Here is a 25556-nt window from a genome sequence, read left to right on the forward strand (position 1 = left end):
TAAATAAAGGGATAAAGAGGAGAAAATGCAAGTCATCTGTAACTTTATGACTCAGACAACTACTGTCACGATTTGGTGTTCATCTTTCTGTGTTTCCTTCTCTGGGTGTCTGCATGTGTTTGTATGTTAGGGAGAAGATCTGTGTCTCTGGACAGGTACTAATACATATGTATGTGTATGTGTTTGAGGAGAGAAATGTGGATTTATCAGTTCTGACATTGCAGGTGGAGCTCAGATTAGATACAGTTTATGTTAGGAACTTTGTTCTATTTCTTATACTGAAGTTGGAATCTTTTAAAATTACAGAAGGAACCTAAACGGTAATGATAGCTCTTAGTTATTCCCAAGTGCTCACTGGATAGGTATTTCTTTTCTTTTGATCAGTGACATAATTTTAACATTTGGAGGAGGAGTTTTCCTTTTAGATGAGCCTTTTGAGAGTGTATATCCCTGCCTGATTCAGCTTCCCTTCCAACTTGACACATGTGGGCTCTTTCTTTACTGCATGTAACTCAAGGGTGAATGAAAGATCAACTTTGTTTTTGGAGACATTCCATCCAAATTCCCAGACATTTGTTTGGAGGTTGATCTACAGGTAAAAGAAATGACACCTGCATTTCTTATTTACCTTTTACATCATTTGGGCTCTGATCTTTCGATGTTTTTGCTTCTTTGCATTTGTTGGATTGAACCAAATTATCTTTCCCTCTGGTGTACTATTATAAAGGAATTAGAAATCTTTCTATTATATAAAACATTTCATTTAGACAACATTTCTATTATTAAATTGTTTTATGATGTAACCCATAAGGGATAGGTGAGATAATTCACCACAAAGTGTAGCACTTATTACTCTACACACATGCCTCCCCCTCCCCAAGTTTTCTCCCCATTCACCTAAACTACCAGTGCTTGTTTTTACATATAGTGTATTTCCCATGTAGCAGCACACTTGATCAGAGATGCTTGCTGCTGCTAGATGTTTTATTCTGTGTGTTCTTTGTACCTTACAGTAAAAGAATCTGTCACAAATTATTGTGGCTCACTGCTTTAGAAACTGAGAAAAAAGGGAGGTTAGATTGACATCTGTGACTGAATAATGATGACCAGCCTTTTGGCTCTCCTTGAGCCACAAAGCTAGCACTGCCTTTAGAGTGGAAAAAGAAGTAAGAAGAAAGGGGAGGGATAAAAGAGAGTTACAAATCTGTGGTCCCGGAGATGCATTACTGTTGGACCAGTTGTCTGCGTGGTATGATAATCCATTTTGATCTTCTCTGTCTTAATTGTCTGCTAAAGACAAATGGGCAGTAAAAGTTCATCAGTTTCATCTTTTTGCTTCTCGTTTAGAAGCAGAATAAATGATCCATCACTACAGAAGTAGCCTTTCTTTCTGACACAGAAGTAATGCAGACCCAACACGTTTTATTAAAATGTTTTCCCCTCATTATTTCAGTCCTCTCAGCTCCGATAGATCTTGCTAGTTCATAAAAAATGTAATCTGAAATGTAAATAAGGGTCTTGATACAGAAGGAAGAAGTAATGAGCAGCCCCAACCACATTTTAGGACTCTTGATTGTAATTACTGACAACGTGATTTCTCTCTGCCCTGTTTTTTTTTTTTTTTTCTTCCCTTCCTTAAGTTGTCTGTGACACCCTCAGACCGCAGTGACATCTATGGTTTAAAACCATTAAATCACTGTAGCACTCCATATTTCATTTAAAATCTGGCAAGCCTGCTATCTTTAAACCTGAAAGTACTGCTTTGTTAATTCCTGAAAGACATGCAACATGCCTATATTTTCTTAAAAAAGAAAAACAAACAACAAAAAAAAGCAAAAGCAAGGTCTTTTCAGAGTTCACATTATTTATTCATTTGCTTTTGTTTAATGCTTAGCTAGTTTAAATACTAAAGCATCAACACTGGTGGGATCCTTAACTTGAAAAGAATCCTGTATTTTGAAATACAGCCTTCTAACCACTTATGAATTTTTTTAAAAAATGGTTTGTTTCTTAAGTGTGCTATGAAATAGTCTAGATTTTCTTTTAGGGTTAGGATTACTAAAATATAGCTAGAATTTTTGAGTTGCTTTGATTTTGGTAGTTAATTCAGTTTTTTTCAGTCTCTTACTATATATATATATATATATATATATATATATATATGTTTAGATAATGTGGCTCTTCAAAAAACCAGTTTGGTAGACATTTTTTGCTTAAAGAACGGACTTTCTTTAATATGTTTTATTTCTGGAAATGGTTGCTCAAAGATATCAACATGTCAGTCTAATGGTAAAAGTACGAAATAGTCTTGAAGTTAATTAAGTGGATTTATAATTATTATGTTTACTGTATTCATTCATAATTATGGAAATAATTGATAAAACTTTACTCATTGTGATTAGTGCAATTTTAATGAATGCTAATTGAATTAAGAGAAAAAGAATGGTTAAATTAACATGTTAGCAAATTGTGGTCACTGCTCTATCTTTGGCTTTGAATCATTAAATGGTTTTTCAGATTTTAAAAATGAACCTTTAGTAATTATATCATGTAGATGAGCTAATTTGGAATAAAGATAGTCACCTATCAGAGAGAAGATTTCTGTAAATCATCTTATAATGTGTCAGATGTAACAGGCATTATATCCCATTACATATCATTTAAAAATATAGTTATATTATTTCTTGTACTAAAACAAATAGAATTAATAATTTGTTCTCACAATTGCCCTTTTTATGGCCTGTTTGTTCTGAGAGGTGATTAGAGTTGAATGTGCTAGAAGTTTCTATCCATTGTGCTCATCTGTATTTCAATGAAATATATTGAGTATCTTAGAGCTCTTTAAGTAGAGGGCTGAGCACACTTATCCAACCCTATATGTCCCTATATATGTAGATCACTGTTTAGAGTTGCAGGTAATTTTTCTTTCCAACTGAAACAGGTTATAATGAAACCAACAATTTTATGCATTTATAGAAACAATAAAAATTTTATGGAAAGTTTATATAGAAACTAACAGTGTTTCTTGTACAAGCTCTGTAAGCAATGTAGAAACACGGTACATTGGGGAAAATAAAAAGGTACCCTTTCTTTTATGGTTTTATATGATCTATGTGATTTTAAAATTTCACTATAGGCAGTTAAGCAAATTATAAAAACATGCATCACTTATATACTAAAAAGGAACAAAAGTATGTTGCATAACTTAGGCTAATTGTGATGGAAATTGGCATTTCTGAGTTGCATGTAATTGCTTAAATATGGAGTTTTCATCTGTTCATGCTTCAGGTATGCTCTAAGGAAAACATTTCTTAAGCTCACAGTTATTCACAGCATAACCCGTGTAAATGGTTGAAAGATTCTGATTAGGGAGTCAATTTTGATTAGAAAGTCTTAATGCTATTTAATCGAGACTTGCTATGTGTATGTGTATGTTGCCTCGTTCTTTTGGTGAGGTCCTGTTTATAAAAACTTCCATATTATTTTCTTTCAATCTTGATAACTCAAAGACTAAACATTTCTATTCAAAACTTGTTCATGCCCCAGTTCACCGAGAGAATGCTATCTAATAAGAAAATTATAGCTATAATCCACAGCTTCTAATTTTGTTGTTGCTAAGAAAGGATTGTATTGTATGTGCCAACATTGTATAATATGACTATATAATAGTACATGAAACATAAAACAAATGATAGAATTTGATTTCCCCCATTAGACAGAGAACATAAAGCAATAGCATACCTGGTATGTATATAAAATGTAACTTTGATGCCACAAAGATTCCATCAGTGACTTGTCTCAACCATAGACTCATCAAGTTGGAGTTGAGAGACTTTAGGTCTGTGATCATTTGGGCCTTGGCATTCACCAAGTCCACAGAGACTAGAATAGCACCTGGGTGTACCCCATTTTTCTTGGAAACTTTAAAGCAGTCTTATTTTCCCATTCTTGTCCAAAGTGGGTTCTGTCGTGCTGCCAACCTACTCATACAGATCTCTGTTCTGATTAGATCCACTCTAAATGGTTAGGTTTGGTCCTGGAAACTTTTTATGACTCCATATGCCATGGAATCAAATCTGTCAATTCATTTGACTCTCATCCAAAGGATTCACTTACATAAGGATCAAAAGGCTCATGCTTTAAAATGGCTCCGCAACCTGACCCTAAAAAGAAAGATTAAAGTTACAGCCTGCACTTTCAGATTCTTTCCTCTTCATTTTTTGGTGGCAGAAACTGCCTGGGAGACCAAGTTTGATTTTGTGCATTGAACGATTGGTAAATGTGGTATCTGTAGGATGGGAGCCAGACATTTACCGGGTAATGAGGAAGAGAGAAGAAGCAGACTCCATCTCTTCCCTGAAGGATCTTACTGTCTAGTAGGCTATAGGGATCGTGCACACCCAGGATGCTCTGATGTTCTGTATGACGTGGGATGGCCAGATATTGGGAGTGTCTCTGAAAACTCAAACCCTGGGTGATGATGCCACCATGTGATCACATTCTTGCTCTTTCTCATCCTTTGTGATGTGAAGTCATAGTAGTTGGTCAAGTTAATGAGATTGGTGGGGAGGAACCCAAGTGGAAAGTCTTGGAGCTGCCCTTAAACATCCTTTTATTTATTTATTTATCTTAAAGATTTATTTATTTATTTATTTATTTATACAAGCACTAGGTACAGTCAGAAGTGTGGGAGGGTGAGAGAATTCACCAGAGCCAGAGCAGGGAGCAGAACAGGCAGACTGACGAAGTACACTGCTGAGGGGAGCAGCAGGCGCGGCAGGAGAGGTCTGCACGCCATGTGGGATCCTCGCCGGTGGCCAGGGATCGAACCGGTGCTTCCAGCCCAGCACTCAACCGCTGCGCCACCGGGGAGGTCCTTAAACATCATTTTAGATGTGCTTTTCTAAGTCACTGTTGATTCATGGATCTTTCAACTTCTTGTTCAGAAAGTTTCCATATTTCTTAGTATCTTGGCCTTCTGGGATTCTAGGTAGAAATGTAATTTTTCATCCACAGATTATAAACGCTCAATGTCTTCAGACCCTAAAACCGGGGAGGTGATTGTTGGCACAATAGCAACAAAACACCCTGCTGAAGCAACTTTCTTCAAGTAGTGCGTCAGTATCCACAATTGGCACCAAATGTAGTCATTTTGATGGACCACATTACAGATTTCGAAAAGACTCATTGATCGATTGCAGATGTACAAATGAATCCCAGATTAAACATCTGCTTCTTTGCATATGTTTGAAAGTGTCCTGTTGTTGATGAGTGGCTGGTTGATATGTTTTTCAAGTATAAGCTCATGGATGGGTAAAAAAATCTTAAAAAATAATCTATCACATAATTGCCTGTTATTTCCCCCCGTGTTGTTACAAGTCAGATTTATCACCTTGGACAAATGTCAGGTGGCTGCTCTTTAAAGTGTTTGTTGAAGAAAACCACTTTGTATAAGAGGTACTCTTTTGTCATTTCCATGTCAGAAATTGTTTTCTACATTTCCAGAAAAGGGTGAATTGAAGAATGGGATGAGATTGGCCGCTTCTTAATGAAACTCTACTCAACACCTTAAGCATTTAGCCAAACTGAATTGAAAAATTGGGACATTTTCTGACTTAAGGCTCTTCTTTTAAGTTGAAGATTTCTTCCCAATTTGGTCATTCCCCAGCTGTTAGTTATATGGAAGGAACTCATTAAAAAGACAAATTCTTTTTGAGCCATTCTTTCTGAAAGCAGGCCAAGCTGTACAGCTATGTCTACTACTACTCCCTTGAATCTTACTCCAGGAAATAGTAATTATATAATCCTTACTTACACATTCTTATTAGAAGTGTTTCCCTGGGTTTATTCTGGCTCCACCCCCATCCCCACCCCCATTACATTCTAGGCATTTGTGAATAATCCTCTTGGATGGTGTTGTTTCTAGTGAGTCACCCTTTGATGATAATAGGTGGACTGGCCGCTCTTGAGGTGGTCATCTGAGTCTTATCCTTCGACTTATGTGATCAGTCCCTGTTGCTCCTGGGGATGCACCTCTGCTGTAATCCCTAGCTGCCCTCAAGCCCATGGTAATCTGCTCTTTCCCTCCATATTCACAGTTTCAACTTCTCTCCAGTGACCCTCTTTTTTAATGGCCTACAACTCAGTGACCTTATAATTACTACCCTCATAAGATGTTCAATTTAGAGATTGATTAGAGCTCAATTTCTAAATTGAGCTAAATCAAATCACACTGTTTCTCTTTAGTCAAAACTCTTACTAGTTGCCTGTTGCCTTTAAGATCTACTCCACGTTTCTTAACTTGGATGTAAGGCCCTTCACAGTCTGGCCTTGCCCTTCCCCCCACTCCAGCCTGCTTTCCCACCACTCCCCGCACAGCTGTGATCAGCGCCTCGCCATTCCCCAGCATGCTTTCCTCTCTCCCACATCTATACTTTGGCCTAGGCTTTTGTTATGAGCGAAATGCCCTATTCAATTGTGTCCACTTCCTCCCCACTCAGTATACTTTTGTTCAGCACTCAATGCTCAGCTTGCGTCACTTCCTCTGTGAAACTTGCCCTGACTGAATTAGTCACTCCATCCTCAGGACTTGGAGACACTGGGAACATTACTCCCTACACTGCATTGTTTATATGTCTTGTCTCTGCCAATCTGTGAAGTCTTCCAGTACAGGAATGACGATAGTTGGTGCGAGCAGCTCTTCTTAGCCGCTAGGCTAAGTTAGGGGCTGGTGAATAACTACGTAGATGAAGTACGTGATTCACAAATATAACTGCTCAGGAGTACAGATCCCAGGAAGGAGATCTCACAGGCATGATTGGGTGACTGCGAGTGTGGACTTTGGAGACAGATGGCTTACATTGAAACTTGGCTCTGCCATGCACTAGATTGGCCTCTTTGGGATTTTGTTTCCTCAGTAAGCTAGAGATAATCATAGTGAAGACCTCATAGGATTGTTGTGAGAGTTAGATGACCTATAATATGTAGTGTTCAGAGTAATACCTAGCATTTAATCATTAAAAATAATTATATGCGTGCCTACTATTTGTGGAGGTCACTGTCAAGTGGTAAGGTAATCCAGTTTTGGTGATTTTGTTTTGTCATGTATTAGGGTGATATGTAATAACCTTTGCCTCTAGAATTTCAGACTTGTCCTAGGAAGAATTCCAGAAAACTTCCCTTTCCGAACACACTGTTCCAGAGCAAAGTTTAGAGAAGTCATAAAGGTGAGAGAGGGGGCTGTGTCATGTAAAGGTGAAGAGAGCTAATCAGAAACAGTTCCTGAGTATATATTCTGAAATATACTGAAAATATGGAAGCTCTTTAAGTAGTGATGAAGGGATTTCAAAGGATGAATTATTTTTAATTTATTTTATTTCAGTAGTGAAATCTGTATGTTGAGACTTTCCATGTTCAAAACCTCAGAAATTTAGTAGTGGGTCCCCGCGTCCTCGTAAATTAGCCCTTTGGTTGCATATAGTATATTGTAGTACTGGATTAGCTTTCATTTTAAAAATTCTTCTATGCAGCAGAATTCAGATTCCTCTGACTACCATAATTTCAAACTGCCTGTCTTTGGTCAGTTTCAGATTTCAAATATGGTATCACATGAAGCCAGACTGTGGAGTGGTGTGTAGGTGTGCGCCTGCGGGCCCCACCAGCAGTGGGCCTGGGAGGTAGAAATAAAAGTTATTCACAGAAGAATGGAGATGGTCTTCAAAAAGTGAGCTTATGATATGTCATTTACTTACACAATAACTTGGTGAAATATATAATGCTGTTTCACATTGCTTTTATCCCTGGAACTTTCCTATCCAACCTGCTTGTCTAGTAAATACCCACTCATCTTTTAAGTCAGCTCAGATGTCACCGCCTCTGAAGTCTTTCGCATCCTCTGTGTAGGCCTTGTAGTACCTCCTTTTTTTGCTAATCAGAAAACCTGAAACACTGCTGCTTGAACTGCATAAGTGTCCTCTCCTACCTCAGGCAGGAAGTCGGAGATTTTTGCTTGCCATCTGTCCTTATCACCTGGACCTGATACTGTGCATGGGCGTTAGTAGGCCAACTAGCAATAGTTGATATGCAGTAATACACAGTTGGAGAGTGTTCAGTGTGATCTTCAGGCATGGAATTTGAAAGAGATTGGCCAAACCGAAGGACATTTGTTATTGGGTGTTTTTTTTTTAAAGTTATGACACATTTTTGCAATGAAAAACATAGAAAAAATACGTCACTACTTTCCAACAAACCAATAAATCTCAACTTCCCTAGCAGAGGCTTCTTATATATTTATATTTGAAGTATTTCAAATGTGATGCCTCTTTATGTAGCACATCGTTTTAGAAGTATAAACACTATTTGTTGAGAACATTATTTTTATCAGACAAAAGTTTCCAACCTGCCAGAACCTTATTTCTGGAACTCTAAACCCCTGGTAAATTTCTGAATTTTTAATGTAACTGTTATAACAAGCAGATTGAAATGCTGAAAGTGCTTTTCATTATTCACATTTTACTGATTCCTAAAAATTATCCATCTTTAAATTTTAAATGCTTCTTATTGGCGGGGAAGAAGGTGGGTATAGAAAAGTATAAGGCAGAGTGTCCCCAAGTTATATGAGATTTGGCTTTGGGAATGTCACCTTGGACAAAGGCTTATCTTTTCAACCGCATTTTCTTCATCACTAAGACAAGGAAATAATACAAATTCTGTAGAGTTGGCTGGAGAAGTAGGCTTGATATATACATAATAACTGAATTATTCTGGTTCAGTAAATGTTTTCTGGTATAGCATGAGGAAAGTGAAGAGGTGTTGTAGCTTCCATGTGATTGACGATATGTGTATTGTATTACATTCTAGAACGTAGAAAAGTCCTTAATGTGGTAAAAAGCCTGGATCAAGTGATAAAAACACATCTTCTGGGGCCTCCCTGGTGGCGCAGGCAGGTGAGCGCCGCATTGGGAAGTTGTCTGCAGTCTCTGCAGCGTGAGTTTGATCCTGGCCGGCCAGGGAGAAACCACATGGCATGGTAGACCTCTCCTGTCTTGCCCGCTGCTCCCACTCTATCTCTGAATCCTCTCACCCTCCCAAGCCTCTGGCCTGTACCTTGGTTCTTACATAAATAAATAAATCCTTAAGGGGAAAAAAACGCATCTTCTGACCCCACTCCCCACTTGCCATCACAAGGCGGGGGGAACAGCTATCTGTTCTTGGAAAACCCTCTGCACAGGTCCTCTCTCCAGGACTTTGGCAGCCGCAGCATCCAAGGCAGGCCAGTTTTGCCAATGAAGGCAGCGCTGTGCTTAGAGATGATATCCATGACCTGGAGGAAGTCACATGCGCGGTCACACCCACCGGAGCCCCTGTCCCATCACCAGCCTCTCCCTCCACTGCTGCAGCTGGGGAGTGAGGTGTGAGAGAGAAGTGCCTCCTTCAGCATGGGGGGCTGCCCCTGCAACAATTTAACTGTCTGAAAGTTTGTAATGCAGAGAAGGAATCACAGTCAAACAGGGACAGAAGACATGAGACTCTCTCTTGGATAAATATCTCACTTGTAATCAAACAAAGCAGCAGTTTGAGGATTGTGGGAAAATCTCGAGCTCCAGGAATAGATGCACTTGGGTTTGAATCTTAGCTTTTTCCGTTCACTGCCTACTTTCAGTTAGTTAAGGGAATTCACTGGTCTCCCTGAAACTAATTTTACTCAGCTTTTAAGGTTCATTTCATCTATAAGAGGGTGCTAATTTCTGTGTAAGATTACTGGTAAGATCATTGAGCAGATGTAAAACTTCTGGCACGCAACATGCCACATAGTAGCTGTTTGGTTGCCCCTTCCACTTGCCCCTTAACCCCCTCCAGAGAGCAGATGGCCATTGCTGTATGAGAACAAAATGAAGGCTGAATTACAGGAAACCTCTATTAGTCACTTAGATACTTTAAATTAGATACTTTTTTAAAAAATAGTCCCAAGGTCTTTTATTTTTTTTTTTTCACACCCATTATGCAGCGGAGTCATAGGGAGTAGGTCCCAGCAGCCAGTGCGCTTCCCTGGGTGGAGCTGCCTGGGCTTTGGTTGATCCCAAGCACCTTTCTCCTTGGCTTCCTTTTTGGTCCTTGTCTTTCTCTGTTCCACGCGTTTCAGGACGTGGTCTCAGGTCTGCACGTGCTCACTGTGCTCAGTTGCAAACGTGGATTCTCTTGGCCAGAATCTTGCCAGTGTTGCCATGGTAACAGGTGTGGGCCTTCTGTTTGAACACGGCCCACCCCCTTGATGCCCACAGTGCCATCTTTGCTGTGGATTCACATGGATGTGGCCAGAGGGACACCCCATGTTTCCCAAAAGGCCTGGAGGGCACTGAGTGGGCCTCTCCTCTTCCCCTTTGTGTTGGTCCTTTTGGCGACTGACTGGGAGACGGCAGTTCAGGCCAAAAGCTTAGGGATATCATTTTTATGTTTTCAGGCATAAATGTAGTTAGGCATCAGTGCTACAGACTTTTGACAGAAATGTCTAATATTATATTTATACAAGTTTTAGTAGTTTTTTCTATTTCTGTCATTTTCTATGTTAAGACTAAGCATTGATTCTCGATACATGCAAGTCTTCTTTGACACCGTGGTCTTGCTGCTTCCTATGAGGACCTGACAGAGTTCTGCAGACAGTTAGCATGGCGCTTGGCAACACTGAATGCTTAGTTAATGCCATTTTTTCCTCTCCTTAAATTTCCAAACTATCACCCCGTCATTGCTTAGCGCTCTCATTCACTGGGTATTTCCATTCACTGTCACTCTGCTGGGCATGGCCCTTCTTAGGAATGGATCCTAGTGGGGAAGCCAGATCTGTAAATATATTTCATCAATTCCAAGATACATATTTTTCATATTTTAACAATTCTAGAGATTGGGATGTATCTTACTGGTGGTATGTCATTCTACTTGTAGCATTTTCCCCACTTAGTGGTATACTTAAAAATAAAATAATCAGTGACTTCTTAGACTCAACCATATATAACAAGTCACTGTACCAGAGAGGTCATCTGCTCTCTAGAGGGGGTTAAGTGACAAGTACAGGTCAATGCTGTACACAGGAAGCCGGGCTTGGGAACTCACAGGCCAACCAACACAGGAGCAGGTCTGAACAGAGAGTTCAGCTTTCGTTCCTACAGTTCCTTTGTTGCATTCTTCCTCCACAGCCCCTTTGTATGAGGCCTGATTGGTACCCATTTGGGTGGTTTTTCCCTCCAGGGGAAATGTGGCATCCTGAGATGATGGTCAGTCACTCTGAGGGAGTGATGGCAGCAGGTTGGTGAGCTACCTCATGAGTCCCCTGGGACCTAGAGGACTTGGGAGCGGATGGAGGGGTTAGAAAGTGACTTGCAGGTGAATATAAAAGGACTCACGCCCTCCCCGTGACTCCAAGGCACTAGAATAAAGCCTAGACTCCTGCACCACCTCTGGGGCCCCATGTGATTGGCTCCCACCAACTTGCCTGCCTTCTCCCCTACACTCTTTCCCTCATACTCTGCTCCAGCATGGCAGCCTGGCCCTTGTCCCTGCTGTGATGTATCTTTTCCCATTTCTCTGCCTCTCCCTCTCCCAATCTTTGACTGGTGAACACTGGCTCATTCCTCAATCTCAGCACAGGATATCACTTTTGGGTGATTTTCTTGACCCTTCATTTAAGTTCATGTCCCTGTCGCCCTCTTGTAGTAACTTGTTTCTGCTCCTCAGTGCCTGTCATTCCAATCACAGCAACAGTGTCATCCACACACCATCTGCCTTTCCAGCTAGACTAGACACTCCATGCAGACAGTGCCTTTGTTTTAGTAGATCAGCTGGTACTACATACATTACCCTGCTTGTGGAAACAGTGACTTTGAGATATAATTGATTTCAAGGGCTCTCTTGTCATTGTACTAATTTATTCATCCTTGGGAAAGTTTTAAGAAACCAGAAGATTTCCTTCACAGAGTTGTTTTGAAATTTAACAGCTAAGTCACATGAATGGATCATCTGTCTCCCAGCAAGTATTAGCAGTGTGTGAGGTGCTTTCAAATTGTTCTGATGGGGCAAAAGGGATTAGCAAGCAGCAGGTGACCCCGAACTTCAATGATGTGTCTGATTTTTCACAGGTTGAGCTTGAAGCACCTATGGGAAATAAGAGGCTGTTGGAATAGGGACCCAGTGCTGGAGAGGTAGTTTAGGAGTGAAGACTTGAATTTGAGTTGTTATCATAGTGATTAATGGTGATTGAAATTGAAGTGTAAGTAGGCTACTGATATGGGAAGGTGCAGAGAGAGAAGTAAGACACAATCCTGGGAAACATATTTAAGGGGAAGCACTTGAAAGAGATTTGGGAATTGAGTAGTGGGGAGGCAGGAAGAGGCCTTTCTGGGCTCTACATCTAAAAGAACGTTGGACACGTCACACGTGCTACAGTGAGTAGTGAGTGAATAAAACACCAGAAAAGGCCTTCTTCTCTTTGAATATTGCTTTAATATTATAAACAAACTGACTTTCAAATTGAGGTGCTCTCAACAATCCAGACAGCACAAATTAATTTATCTATTAAGAAAATCCCTGAACCTCATCTGCAATTAGTGAATGATTAATATAAGAAATTGTTTCTCAATGTAGCTATACAATGAAACAGTTGTGAATTCTGAGTGGTGGGAATGTTTTATTTTAATTCTTCATTTTTAAAAATAATTTTCCAAAAAATGAGGCAGCATGTTTGTATCTGTCCATTTCTTCATCATCCTGTGTGAACTGTTGCTTCAGCAGACACTTCTTCGTTGGCATGTCATTTTACCTTTCAGGAATGTGTACCTTTGAATCTTGGGGTGTGGGCTGGTTTGTTTGGGTGGTGTTGGGTGACCAGGCCCCATGACATTCTGGGTCAGAGATTGGCAAACTCCAGCCGGCTGGTCAAGCCCTGCTTGGGCTGGTTTTCACATGGCTTTGGCGCTCAGATGGCTTTTACTTTACCTTCTTTGAAGAGTTGTAGTAAAAAAAACCAAAAGCAAAAACAAAAAGCCAGAATAATCTGTAACAGAGACCATAAGAGGCTCGCCAAGCCTAAACTATTTACTCTCTGGCCCTTGAAAGGAAGTTTTGTGACTTTTAGTTTGTAAGTTGTACATGAAATGAACCAAAAATTCCACAGGAAAACCTCCAGTCGATGACTGCATAAGTAGGGTGTGTAGGGTGTTGAATTATGAGAAGGTTTCCTTCTTTTGGAGACTGTGAACTTGATTGAGTGAAAACTGTCTTGTATGACTTGACAGGGTTGTCAGGGGGTAGAGGACCCTCTGAACCCCAGGGTGTCACACAGAGCAGTCTCTGAAGATGGTTCAACCTGTTCTGGCCCCACTGCTGTGCAGAGTTGTTTCCAGGCAGCCGCCGTTAAGCGTTTTCCTAGTGACGTGTTAGAGCAAGATGTGTATAGTCAAATAAAATGTGTGTGGGGTTCAGCGATTTTCTTTACATTTTGCTGGCCTTCTGAAGGGACATTTTCTAGTTGCAAGAAGATTAAAATCATTGACTATTAGATTTGGGGAAAACTATTTGACTTGTGTAGGTTTTTTGTTTTTTCTTTTTTTGAAATTTCAACAGTTTCACATCACCTGCCTCTGTCTTTGTAATGAAATGTCATCGATATATTTTGAGTACAAATTTCCTCATTTTCTGAATCTTCCTGATAGCTTTCTATCAGAATCTGTGAGTTGTGGGAGAAAGGAAAGTTGACTTGAAACAATTCTGCAACTGGAGATGACTGTGTCTAATCAATTGCTAAATAATTCTCTCTCAAAATCAGACTTGATATTTACATTTTGATTTTCATATTTGGCTCACAGTATTTGTTGATAGCATCTAACCTCCCCCACCACTGGATAAATAAAGGCTGTTATTTCCTTTTCAACATTTTAAGCTCTATTCTCAACCAAGACCTAAGAAGCACAGGTTAGGATATTACCAGACTCTGATCTGTCCATCCAAAGAAGCTGGGAACCTTGATTAATATGCCTCGTTAACTGATGATTTCAGTTCTATACTGGTAGTGCTAGAATAATTTGTATAAACCAAGCAGTACAGATTCCTTATTTTAGCACTAAGACTTACAAAGGCTTCCTTTAGCAGCCTTTAATTTTGTACTTATGTATGTGACATAGCCTGTGGCTGTGATAGCTACTGCGAATCTCCAGTTGTTTGGGGATGAAAGGAGGAGGCAGCTGGAAACTCGGTAGCTACATCTAGCTGTCTACCTAGAGAAGGCCTTGATTTCAAGTTTATCTAAACAAGCTCGACTAATCCCAACTATCTAGGGGGATCCACTGTCAAAACAAGCAGCGTGGCCCTGAGGCAAACACAGCTATACAGAAATGAAGTCTGGGGCTTCCAATACTCCGGTGACTGCATACTGGAGGCTTTTTTCCCCCCTGAAAGAGGGTAAGAGAGGTAGAATTTGCATAATGCCTTTTCATTGGAAACTTTTGGAAAGCTGACAGACCTCCAGCTTATAGATCTGTAGCCACAATACAGAGTCTATAGGAGAATCCTTGAATGACCTAACCATATTGAAAGAAAATATAAAAGCGCCCAAGTATAGCCAAGCGAGAGAGGAAAAGAGGCTGATGCATTGTCTAACATCTGCCGTACTTCTCGTTAGTTTTGTTCTTTGCTATTCTGTGTGGACTTTGGAGAAGCCTAAGACAGCCTAACATGAATCCTATAATCTTCCTTCTGAATATTTATGTCGTGTACCAGCTTCTAAGCTGTCCTTTGCGTTTTCCTACTTCCCCCTCATTTTCATGCTCTCAAATGAGGCCAACATTTCAAAAGCTAAATAAATGTTTGTGAATGTTTATAAAAGATTTGCATAAATTTGTCCTTGTCTGACAAAGATCACTTTTTTCTTATGCCAGTTCTGGAAAAAAAAAATTTTTTTTTTTAAGGTTTTGGTGCTTGTCTTGACGACCGAGTCCCGCATCCCAGAACAATGATTGCTGATTAAGTGGGTATGCAATTGTGACTGAATAGGCTTTCAAGATACTGGGTAACAGGGGTCTATCATCGAAGGCTGAATTATAAAATTTAGAAAATGTTATCAGAAGTACACGTTTAAACCTATTTTTTTGGGGCCCTATCATTAAGTAAGACAAAGAGTTCTTACAAGTTCAAAGGAAAGTACAACCACCCACGGTTTTAAAAACTCTCCTGTATAAATTTTAATAATTAGAAGGTTTCCGTACCTCAGAATATCACTTGTCTTTCCCATGGTTGAGCATATTTAAAAATAATTTTTAGACCTCTAGGCACTTTTTGGAAACCGTATGTCTGCCAGTGGTACATGTTAACGTGGTTACCAGGGCGGCAGTCAGAGGAAACATGCCAGGCCGTCCTTTCAGAATGTACAGTCATACCTTGAGAAAACATCAGCAACATGAAATATGTGTTAGGGCTTAATTATAGGACACACACACACAGAGACACATAGCCCAGACACTTGTGCCGCCGACGTGTTTGCTGAATTCATTTATCTTTTAAAATTAGAATGGATTTGGTGGGGTGGCAGGGGATGTTGTGGGTCGAGGTGCTAATTTAGTTCAGAGTTATTCAAGATTGGCAGGAGAGAGAGGTAACAGCCAGTTCTGTTAGTCCTTTGGTTGTGTTGGTGTACAGGTTTAAGTTATCATTAAGGCACAAACTAGAGCCCCTTCTCTGACACAGTTTTTATCACATCTGCTAGCTTGTGTCCCAGGAGGAGATGTGGAAAGCAGTGAATTCAGCCTGGGCCCATTATCGACTGCTTTTTCGTGTGTTGTAAAAGGAGTGAGACCTCAGGGAGGCTTGGAGCCTCCTCCCGTGTAATGTCCAAGTCAGATTTGAAGGACTGGTGGCAGGAAAGCTTTGGCCTTGGGGTGTGAATTCTGAGAAATAGAGGCACAATTAAGTTTAAAAAATTCAAAGACTTTGAGCTTGATAATGAAAGATTTTTTTTTTTTCTAGACTAATGTAAGCAGAAAAGTTGTCCATCTGTGCACATTTTTGGGTGCATTAAAAATATTTAAAAGCTGACAGCTTTTAATGTGCTTATGAAATAGTATTTTATCAATGCTCTTTTTTTTTTTTAAGTAGTATCTTCCTGAGGGCAAGTTGTGTCTTCAGTGAAATCGTGTTTGCAGTTTTACTGTTGGGACTGTATCCCTTTGGTATGTGCTGTGATATGTATCCCTTCTCTCCCCCAACCCTTCTTCCTTGATGCGATATTGATGCCATAAATGTTCAGATAATGGAATTGAAAATGTTTAACAAAACAAACCAGGTAAAATAGAGTAATAATATTTACAGTCCAAGGAGTTATGTTTCTGATGTTACTGAAGGCTAATTGTAAGAGATTGCAACCAAATCATTGTTGAAAGCATTGGAAACCAGTGTCAAGAAGTTTATTGGTGTTTAACATTGACCTTATAAATATATAGCACTCTCATTTTCAACCCCTTTGCTCTAAGACTTTATGTTAATAAAATGAAATCTGAGAAGGGATTTCATTTTAAGTCATTTGAAATCCATTAATTTGGGAGCAACTTTGTTCTGTGTAATAATGTAATTTGGGAGCAACTTTGTTCTAAGTGGTTTTTTGAAGAAAGGAAAATATACAAAGGCTAAAGTGAATTTCATTAAATTAAAAATGTTTTTTTAAAGATCCAGTATTTTTGAAGATTACACTTGAAAGTAGTTCTAGAGATTGACTCTACTGTACCAAACATTCCACCTGTGATATCTTTGATAATTCAGATACAAAGTTTATATCATACATTTTGTAGAATAGGTTGCATTCCTATTTCATTTTAATTTTATCTTTAAATTGCAACATTGACTATATTAGGCATTATACAAATTAGCATAATTATAGCATAGGTATGTCTCAAAATTAACTAAAGTTTGTTCAGAGTAAACTGGTAGTAAATATTGAAATATACCAAAGAAAGGGAGCAGACTCCAGCATTTGCGCAGCGTTGTTAGAAATCTGACCCAGCTTTTATGTTCGGGTGTTGAAAAGCCTTTCTGTAAAATCCCTTATTCAAAGCTTTTCCTCACTAAAAAAATAAATAAATAAAGAGTTTGCTTCTAACTGTGGTATGGATCTTGGATTTAATTTGATATTTATAGTGAAGGAGAAAAATTGTATTTCCTAATGTAGGAAATTTCTGATCAACATTCTTGAACTTGGTGCTAATTAAGCTTCTAAGAACTACTTACCATGCTGTTTTACCCTTCTTAATCATAAACATGAAAACCTCTGCTAGCTTTCACTTGGAGTCCCTGGTTTTAACTTGAAATGGCTTAAAGTGGAAATTTTGTTAGCTTTTTGTATGTTTTGGATTTTGTGTGTGTTCTGTTTTTAACTCTCGACTTGAGTTTTAAGATCATTCATCAAAGGCTTTTCTTTCAAGTCAGTTGCACTGATCTCAGTTGCAGGACTTAGAGGGCCATCCTTTCCCTCATGCTATTAAAAAAATTAAGTGTAGAAACAGACTATTTTAGGAATCTGAGCTCCAATGGTCTTTTCAGCACACACATCAACATTTTGAAATGAACCAATAAATTAGATATAAGAAAGTCAGGAAATGTTCTGCCACCGTCTCCCTGTCTCTGCCTCCTTCACTCTTTTTTCTTGGACAAAGGTAAATTATCAATTGCTATACCAGCTTTCAATAAGCTACAAAGGGGCTGCTTCTGGCTTTACATATTTTAAAATGCATTCATTTATTCAAGCTATCTCTTTCCTTCATTTAAAATGTTTTCCTGCACACATTTTCTTTTTCCTTTTGAACTATTGAGAACCTGCCTCATCTCCCAACATTCTGTAACCCCAATGGGCATTGTAATCAGCCTGCGCTTTTGTCTTTCAGATGGCATTTATTTGTGGGGTGTGTATGTTAGTGCATGACAGTCAGTTGTTTTCATCTGCCAATACAAGTAATTTCTGTTATGGCTTTCAATGAAGCAGTGAAAACAAAGTATTTGACATCTGAACTGGTGATGGTTGTAGGGTCTCTTACATACCCCCAGCCAGCATCCCGAATTCAGGGTGAATTAATTGGTTGAGCCTTTGCATGCTGAACCAGTTAACTGTGTTGAATTTCCAAGATTTGCTTCCAGATAGGATTCTATGACGGATAGCATATGAATGTAAAACTTTACCAGGATTTCAAGAAAATGGCTCATTTTCAGCAGAACATCACCTACTTTCTGCAGATTGGAGTAAGTTCCCTTGATAGGTCTTCTGAATGGATAAGAATTCAAATTGGGTGAACAGAATCCAAAGAAGACCCTGGATGAATCTTGAGTTCACTTCTGATTTTCATTTGCAAGTGAATGCAGTGTTGGGTGTGTTGCTTTCACATTTTTGCTTCCTATTCTGAGGCTTGGATATCTCCTGGTGGGCAGAGTTTTGTAGATGTTGTTTTTCCACGATGCTGTGATGCTGTGTGAACTGCTGTTGAATCTGTGCAGAACTGAAAGGTCTGTGCCATGGCCTGCCCCTCATGCCTCCCCCCTGCCTCCTCTGTTCTTATTTCTTCCCACATGAAGTATCATATATTTTGTTAGAAAGAAAAGCCCTTTTGGAAATTGCCTGTTTCATAAATTGTCTGGTGACACAAAGGGGTTGAATGCTATATTCTTGTCTCATTTATTTTGAAAACTTTGCTACTGAACTCACCTTAATCAATGAGCCCAGTGTTGTCTCCTATAAGTTATGTGTTGGATATATTGATTGGGAGGGATTTTAGAAAACCCGTCTGGGGTTTATAATGTCAGCAGTGTTTTGATTATGAAAAGAGTTGGAACCTGGGGACATGGAACCAGGTGGCAAATGTCCTAAAGCCAGTGGTGACACGGTGGACTGGTCCCCCCTGGGATCCAGTTCATGCCCTGCACTTTAACTGTGGTGGCTGGCTACTATAGATTCACTTTTTTTTGCTCATTAAAATGTTAAAAAATCAAACTGTACATAAAAAGATTTGTGAAAATATAAACTTGGGAATTGATCTAGAGAGCTGGCACGATCTTCCCCACCCCCTGCCTTAGCAATGAGGTCATTTACATTTCATCAGCTGTACTGCATCTCAAAGATCCGATTTATGTGGCAGTAGTTGAGGTTGTACTGAGGCTGGTTGTCTGAAAAAGCTGGTGTAGCCAAGAGAAAGGGGGGAGAAAGCAGGAAAATTACCATCTACAAAGAAAGTTCCCAAGCCAAAGACAGGTTCTAGAAAGAGAAAGGGGCTGGTGACGGGCTGGTGACTATTTTCTCAGTAAAATTATTATTGCAAGACACTCTCTTACAAGTACAATGCTCAAAATATGTTTAAATCAGGGGTTTAAAATCCCCACTCTTGGAGAATGGTACCTTTTATATTCCAATATTTGTGGAGTTTTGTTGAAAAAGAGGATACGGTATTTAAAAGTTTATCTATAGGGATAACAGTGGTATTAAGACAATTGGTTTATTTCAGCAATTTTATTTGCAAGAAACCTGGCTTGTTTTTCCCTCCCTCTTCCTATCCTTCCCTTCCCAAAATAAGAAGTAGATTTTTTTTTTTCAGTTTTGATTGAGATAATGTGTGAATATGCCTAACACAGGGTAGATGCTCATTTTGGTTTTCTCCTCTGACAGCACACCACTGTCTTGTTTGACTTAAATTGGAATATCAAGCTCTTGTAATATCACAAACATGAAGAAACATATTGTGGTGCACAAACATTTGCCTATATTCCCTTCTCTTCTCCCCTCCCCCTACCCCCTTGCTTAATTAGACTTATCACTGCTTTCTTGGGTAAAAAGGAAAGCTCTTGGGAGGTGGGTTATACTCAGCCTACATTGGGTATTTTGATATTTGTTCTAATATTATCTGACAGACAAGTTCACGGTTGGTTATTACTCTTGACATTAGAAAGTGGTAAGTAGTTTCTATATATTGTCGGGAGTAATAAGTTGGGCAGATTAGATCTCTTTGACTCCGCTGTAGAGCACAATGCTTTTTTGTAGCCATGGGGGTCCTTTCTTTCAAAAATCTTGAGGTCTTTTGGCAGCTCAACTCCAGCATAGAGAAGAGAAGTGTTTCTGCACCTGTAACTTTTGAGGGGCAGAGGAGAACCGTCTTTGTAACTGATGTTGGCATTGAGTGAGCACTGGGTACTGAGTTGTAAAGAATGCTCAGTGCATGGACTGTGAAGTCAAAGGGATGCTTTGTGGTGTTTAAACTTGAAGTGAACAGGAACTTGTAAGGTATTTTATTGGGGTGTGTAACTCGTAAGAGTGGGTTGCAGTATTTTTTATTTAAAACTGCAGACATTAGCATGACTGCTTTAGGTGATCTCTTTTTCACTAGTTGTCTGATAATAATACTGCACTGAGAAATGGCCATGGCTTTTCTGACTCTGTCTTCGCCATTGCCATTTATTTAAGCATAATGAGTTTTAAAGCCAGAAATAAGGACTTCTGAATGCCACAGTATGGCATTAACTAATATTTCCAGGAGGCCTCTTAGAATGTGTTGGGGTATTCTTTCCCACTCTTTTTCATTTTTCAGTTTCCTTGTCATTTACTACTTCACATGCCTTAACAGTGCCGTGATATACACAGGACCAGTCCAAAATGATATTAAAAAATAGGATATGCTCAATTGAATCATGTAGGCGGAACATGCTCTGGCAGGGCAAGTCCGTGTGCTTTCTGCTTCATTGAGTGGGTTATTAGATTGATGTGGTTTATTTCTTGAATGATAGAACTGGTTTGAAAAATAAATGAAGCGAGAAGCATCAATTCAGTTAGCATTGATAATTCATTATTATTGGTTAGAAAAGTGCTACATTTGTAAACTGATCTTTAATTTATCACTTGGATTAGGATTTGCAATGGGTAGGTTGTTTTAATTTGAACCAGCTTCTCAATGACTGAAAAATGTGTTCTTCATTTTGTCTTGAAGTTGGGATTTTTAATAGTTAAAAAAGCAAATCAAATACATGAAAGGAATTTTTTTTAAGATTTATAACATTGGTCTATGAACTTAATATAAGCACCAACTGTGGACTGTCCACAGTCTTCAGTTCAATTAACTCAAGTTAGAGAAAAATTCTGTGAAGGAAGTAATAATTATCTGTATATGTTTTTAGCTATGTGTGCATAGGCTGTGAACGTGAAATGTGTCTGTTGGGAAAACACACACCACTGAATATATTGTGCCTCCTCGGGTAGTATTCTTAATGTGAGAAGCTTCTCTTTTATGAATGTTTTTGAAATGGCACTCTACTTTTTGTATCTTTTGTACTCCTGCCTCCCCCCTGAGTTATGTCCTTGGTTTTATGTACCTACATATTTATTAAAGACATTTAAGCTGGTCGTTTGCTTTGGATTTTCATAAATTATAAGCAGGTAAGTGTGTCCAATTATGATAATGACATTTAACTAAAAATAGCACATCCTTAAAATTGTTAAGGTTTGGTAACAAAATAAATTTATGCCAAACATGGCAACTTCCTTATGAAGTAAGTAAACGAAGTTTTAAACTCTGAAAATGCAGTTGACAATGTTCAGGGACAATTATCTTCCAGTTGGCTTTCTATTCTGCTTGCGATTTGGCCTATTGATGTCGGGAAGCGTTGTCTAATCCCGGCCCCCTCTGTTCCTAGGTAACAGGCGAGCACGGTGCCAGCAACAGCGGCCCTGCCAGGCCAAACCCATGTGGCTCGGTGTTATTCACTCTGATCCATATGGTCAGGCTGGAGATGGTCCCTGGAGGGGTGTTAACACTCAGCAACCCAACCGCCCCCCTCCCTTCAGAGCCTTCCTGCATGGCTCCTGCTGCTTGCCCATGTGTGATTCTTGATTAATTTTTCATTTTTAATGAAGTTTGATCATGTTTATTATTTCTCATGATTGACTGCCTGGTACTCCTCCCATGTAATTGATAAAGCCCATATTTCTTCATCTGTCTCCTCTTTCTTTAGGGTAAAGTTGCTAGATTGTGTGCCGTGCTTAATGTCAGATTTATTGGCCCCATTAGATGTATAAATTATCTCTCTTTCTCTCCACAGGAAGTTCTACAGACTTTGACCAAGTTTTGTTTCCCCTTCTATGTGGACAGGTAGTGTCAGATTTTTAAACTTTACTAGAAAAAAAAGTGTCAATAAACCTGCTATGGAAAATAAAAACCATACCATTCTTAACATTCTGTCTGTTTAACCATGATTGAAAACACCTATGCGCCAAGGCGAGTAGCCGGTTCTCCCTTCCTGGGGTTTTTATTTGACACCACCACTGTGCTTAAAGCTTACGCTGCTGCGTTGCTCAGTCTGTGAGATGCACTTTGCATGACATTACATTTTTGACTTTGGTTATCAGACTCAAACCATGATTAAGAATGGTTGGTGTTTATCTGGTACTGTTGAATTTTCATGAAAATATGAATATATTTGACTTAACCAAGTAATATCATGTGACTCCATCGCCTTGTGAGTATGATGGAGACTTTGCTTTTCCTGCACCAAAACTTAAAATTTAAATGGCATAGGCTATCTTGTTCAAAGATTTGCAGCTATTTAAAAAGCACGCTGCTGAGTAGAGTCTTGTGTTTTGTTTAGGTGACTATGAATGGTATCTCTGGGGGAAAAGCATTTTTGATAAATTTTCAGACTAAGAAAACAAAATCACCTAAACACCTCCTAAATAATTCCGTTTTGATAAACTGTCTCCTGGAAAGATTAAACATTATATGAACTCTAAAATAACTCTAATAATCTGAGAGTTAAACATTTTAAGAGCCTCTGGTTAATGGTAACAATTTTAGAAAAGGTGTTTTTTTTACTTTATAAAACTATAAATTACTAGCACTCTTAAAGCAATGAGGAAACAATCATCTTCATCTTACTTTTAAGCAATGTCTACCATGATTATTGTTCATTACATTTGAAGCATTATTTTTGCAGTAACATATTGGTCCATTTGAATGTTGTCTCTTTTTAATTTTAATGGAGAATTAAGCTATCAGACTGTACATACATTCTATGTTAAAAATGCCAATTTTAGTGGCAGAGGTTTTAGAAAATGTCAGTCTAAGTAGTAAGTGCCATAAATGTTCCAAGAAAGCTATCAAATGTGTGCCCATTTTCTGGAAGATCCTATCATAGTATTTTAGTGTCCCAATCCCGACAGGCCTGAAAGGGTTTTTGTGTTTTTAGATCATGTGGGGAAGAGGATGTTTGGGTCTTTTCGACACTTGATAGTAGCAGTGTCGTTCTTTATTGGTCATTAATGTAAAAATGGTGTGAACTGGGCCTCCCCTGTTGGCGCAGCGGTTGAGCCCTGGGCTGCGAGGTTGCCCACAGCCTCTGCAGTGCCGGTTCATTCCCCGGCCACCAGCGAGGGTCCCACCAAAAAAATAAATAAATAAATAAATAAATAAATAAAAAGGTGTGACCTGAGAATTGGTAGTCAAAGGAGTTTTTTTAAAAGTGTTCTCAAAAGCAAAAAGAGTACTAAGAAGCAAAGCAGCTTTGGAATATTGCCCAGCCCCTTATTATCACTGTTTCCCCTGGTTCTAACATGTTATTTTTAAAAGCCCATCAACCATTATAGTATTTCCAGACTTGGACCCCTTACCATCCAGGTACCAGAGATTTTCAGTTGTGGGTTGGTGCTTAAAACAGAATAGCCTTAATTTTGAGAGGGTCCATCCTTGTAATAAGAGGCCTCTTGTCTCTTCTTTATCCTATTCTAAAAATAGCATGCAAGGGAATAGGGTTTTATTTAGATATTTAATGCAAACTTCACATGTATATGTATGAATTAGCAATGCGTGAAATCTCCTCCAGTCACTTATAAAATGTATTGCAAATTATGGCAAGGGCGTATTTATACAAATTAATAAAGCTGAAATGTTTTAGAAATGTGATTAGGTGTTTAACAAGGAAGAATAAGAAAATGTATTTTCACATGACTTCTTGTTAGAGTGGTGATCTATTTGGGAGAGTTATTCCTTAGTGAACTTTGTAAACTAATATTAGAAGAAATGTACAGTCTCCCTCCCCCCAACATACACACCCCTCTTTTTCATTTTACTCCAACACATAAACCTACACTCACCTACATGGACGATTATAATCTGAAATGAAAGAAAAGCAGAATCGTTATGCTATAGTTCTAAAGTCTTTTCTTCACTAATAATGTTAATTTCTTTTTGGTTAGAATAATATAGTTCTTTCAAAATAACCAATTTCTAAACTACCCTCTTCTAATCACATTCTTCATATTTTTTCACAAAATGATTTGGGGCTAAAATGTCCCTTTATGGGTAGACTTTAATCCCTGCTGTGTGCAATGGTTCTTTCTCATGTGGTCTTATATTATTCACCCTAAAAGTGTTGATAACTTCAAATTGATGCAAACTAAGTGGGTTACTTTAGTTTGGATACTGTGCTTTTTTCTTTTCTGCTTCCCCACTCCTATCCTTGACATACTTTAATGCAGAAGGCATAATAATAAGTCATTTACAATAAATACAGAGGGTTTAATGTCACCAGTTTTATGTTAGTTAGGAGAAGCCCTGTCAAATGGCTATGCCCAGATTCTGAGGCCCACAAAGCCCCCCAGATGTGTTTATGGCATTGCTTACACTTAGAAAATGTGTCAGCATGAGAGATGAGTATTGCCCCAGGTGAATGTGTCCCCCAAAGAAAGCTTCCTTATCTTTTTTGGTATCTCTGCTTTTCTACCCCCAAGGAACAGTAATACAACTTTCTGACATGTCTAGTCTGTATCAAGAGTGGGATTTCCACCGCCATCATCAAATCACCTGCTAACATTGACATCTTGCTGTCTCTTGTGTTGTTTTAAGATTTTTCTTTCAGAAACCAGGACTTATGAAAGATAATAATGCCAGAAGCTTTTCAAAGGAAAGTGCTTCCTCTTGTATTATCTCATTTTATCCTCCTGTCACAAGAAATGAGAATCAGCACTGTTACCGTCACTTGAAAAACATCTAAGCAGCAGCGACATTGTGACTTGCCCAACGTCCTCTTGGGCTGCTGGCACAACCTTTGGGTCCATCTCCCAAGTGAATACCTTTCCCAGTAGCTCACCCTGTGGGAAGACCAGTCACTAAACAGAGCGCAAGGGAGGACATTAATATTTGACTTCCTGCTTGATTCTAGCCAGTGTGCTGTCCACCTTCACGTTAATACCTCATTTATTCCCAGCAACTGGGTGATAGGTGACGGTGGTGTCTCTTTTACAAAAGAGCAAGCGAAGTTTCAGAATATGTATCATTGTTGGGTGATAACGGCAATCAGACTTGGAGCTCTGCCTTTGCTGTGTTTCTCAGTCTGCTGCAGGAAGACACATGAAGCCATATGTATCCAAAAGGACTGAGTGAGGTTAGCGAAGACTGAAAGGCCCAGAAAACTCCTTACGGTGGGTGAGATTTATGTTTAGTCTGCAAGGACAGCCGGAAGTAGATATGTGGAAGGGGGAGCCTAGAAGCCATCTGTCCTGAGGC

General features: G+C 39.1%; 1 protein-coding gene across 6 annotated transcripts in view; it reads left to right on the top strand.

The window, feature by feature from the left end:
* DENND1A (DENN domain containing 1A) overlaps positions 1 to 25556 on the top strand; it is a 445274-nt gene that overhangs the window by 117179 nt on the left and 302539 nt on the right. For all 6 annotated transcript variants that reach the window (XM_054689761.1, XM_054689763.1, XM_054689766.1 and 3 more), the window contains one exon: positions 22099 to 22148. In XM_054689761.1, coding sequence (XP_054545736.1) covers positions 22099 to 22148 — 50 coding nt within the window. The remainder of the gene's footprint in view (positions 1 to 22098; positions 22149 to 25556) is intronic.

This window comes from Talpa occidentalis, unplaced genomic scaffold, assembly GCF_014898055.3.
Source record: "Talpa occidentalis isolate TD23 unplaced genomic scaffold, MPIMG_talOcc4v2.1 talOcc4.7, whole genome shotgun sequence".
In the NCBI taxonomy this organism is placed as follows: domain Eukaryota; kingdom Metazoa; phylum Chordata; class Mammalia; order Eulipotyphla; family Talpidae; genus Talpa; species Talpa occidentalis.